We start from the raw sequence: 2382 nt of genomic DNA, 5'->3' as shown, positions 1-2382 counted from the left end.
ACATTTAATTGAGTTGGTTTAACACGAGCCTTTATGGGGTTAGCAGCTCAGTCTGACTGTGAAAAGTTATTATTTAAATTATGAAACATTTAACACTGAATATGTGTAAGCTAGACGAACCCCATTACTCAAGAACGTATTCTGTCAGACAAATCAGTTGGAGGACGTAAATGAGGAGTTTTATATACAACATTAAAACATTAATGTGTGTTGTTTATTAATGATACCTCATGACTTCCCAATCGTATTAAATACTGAATTAATAAGTATCTTTCTAGTTTAGTTTCTGAATAGCATTCTGAGGACATGGACACAAATCTAAAGAACATACATTTCTGCTGTGTTTATGGACATTGTTTTTTACAGTTACTTTTGCAAATATAATAAAACAGCATTTTAAAACATTTCGAAACCTTAATTATTCAGTTAACAGTTCTGCAACTCTCACAATTATCTTAATATTTTCCTCACAGTAGAAACGTCTGTATATGATGAAATCAAGCTGGTCCCATTAGCAAAAAAAAATAGAAAGAGATCTGTCATACCAAGGGAAAACTGTAGCTACAGGTAAGGAATAACTAAAGGCATGCATAATGTAAAGATAATCTGAGTGCTCTCACCTTAAGTTAAAGACAGTGCTTCAGTGTATTTAAACACAACAATAGAACAACATAGTAACAAAACGGCATTTAATTGACATCATTTTAATGAAAAAAATATATTTTGCCCGGCCGTTACGAGTTTGCTTCAGTGACTCAGTAACGACAGCAAATCCCTTTCCTCCTCAAATACAATTACTCATCAGTCTGTCTCTACAGTATTTTAGCATCACAAGAGCCCGGCTGCAGTATCTTGAGGGTCACTATGAGTTTAATAGATTTTCTAAACCAGGGGTAAAAGAAGGCATAGATCACAGGGTTAAGACAGGAGTTGAAAAACAGCAGCCAGACTACAAACATTGAGGATGAACTACTGTCTTCAATAACCTCACCCATAAGGGATGGAGAGTAATATGGACAGAAACATATCAGAAACACAACCACAACAACACCAAGAGTCCTGGCTGCTTTCATCTCAGATTTCTTAGCAGTTACACGCACTGAACTTTGTTGTGTGACCGCTGCAATGTGGGACCGCATGATTTGAGCCTGAGACACAGCCACCATAAATATTCTCAGATATAGAACTATGATGACAGTAATGGGGCCGATAAAGGTGAAGACAAAGTCAACTGATCCTGTGATATGGTTAAGAACAACTACACACTCTCCGTAACAGGTATTATGTGAATCAGGATGTCTCAGAAAGTCCATCAAAATGAGACTATTATAGAGAACAGAGTACATCCAACACAGACAAACACAGATCTTTGTTTTGTCCAGAGTAACTGTGGTGTTATAACGTAGAGGGTCACAAATAGCCAAATAACGATCAATTGATATGAGCACCATATTTCCAACTGAAGAAGAAGTAATGATAAAATTAACAACATAATACAGAGCACACATGAGGTCACCCAGGGACCAGCAAGTCTCTGTTGAAAGGATTTCAACCGGCATCAGCAGGAGGCCCACGAGCAAATCTGAGAGAGCCAGGGAGAGGATGAGGAGGTTGGTGGGGCTGTGGAGCTGCCTGGAGAGGAAGAATATCATTATTCATGAGATCATTATCAATATCAATGTTAGCTTGTTAGTAACATCAATTAATGTATTTTGGAGTACAACATTGTATTTGAACACATAATATTTTCAAGTCAGGATTGTTAAAACAAAGATATATATTATTAACAAGAACATTTGAAGGAAGACATGTAATTCATATAAATTGTCAGAACATGTATTGATTTATGCTGAGGGTTAATCTCTACCTGAAGTGGGAGATAGAGATGATGACCAGCAGGTTGAGAGCTGCGGTGAGCAGAGAGATGAAAGACAGCAGAACGAGCATGCCGTCGGACTGAGGAGGCACTGGTTTCCTGCAGGAGTTGTTGAGGAGTAGTGGAAAACAGAGGTCAGCTCCTTCTGGTGCCTTCATTTCCTGAGAGTGGTTGTGAGAAGCTGCTGAGTTCTCTCTGATAAACAGCTTATTCTTCCCTCCTACTACTCTTATTTCTTCTCTCCAGCAGAGACTAAAACCCTTCGCCTCTACTTTGCTACATGCAGTAATCTTCATTGGAGTCTTCATCACTTCCCTCCATCTCTCACTTGGCATATTCCGTCAATCATTGTTCTTTTTGTCATCAACTGAATAACAACTTTAGGAAGTTTGATTATGGTTACCACTACATCCTTGACGGTAAGGTAGATTTGTTGCACATTTTAGACTACTGATTCTAACGTCACCTCTCTGATGGGGAAGGAAACCAGAGCTAGTGCAGGAGGT

The 2382-nt window shown here is 38.5% G+C and overlaps 1 protein-coding gene across 1 annotated transcript; it reads right to left on the bottom strand.

Moving 5' to 3' along the window:
• Positions 1-812: 812 nt before the first annotated feature.
• On the bottom strand, positions 813-2034 carry LOC306704209 (trace amine-associated receptor 13c-like; the record flags this gene model as incomplete). Its single annotated transcript, XM_079170460.1, has 2 exons — positions 813-1632; positions 1868-2034. 2 exons carry the CDS (start codon positions 2032-2034, stop codon positions 813-815), a joined length of 987 nt encoding a protein of 328 aa, XP_079026586.1.
• Between the last annotated feature and the right edge of the window lie 348 nt (positions 2035-2382).

Source organism: Pholis gunnellus (genome assembly GCF_910591455.1).
Source record: "Pholis gunnellus genome assembly, chromosome: 12".
Taxonomy (NCBI): domain Eukaryota; kingdom Metazoa; phylum Chordata; class Actinopteri; order Perciformes; family Pholidae; genus Pholis; species Pholis gunnellus.
The sequence above is the reverse complement of the archived record's forward strand: the minus strand, read 5'-3'. Positions and strand labels throughout refer to the sequence as shown.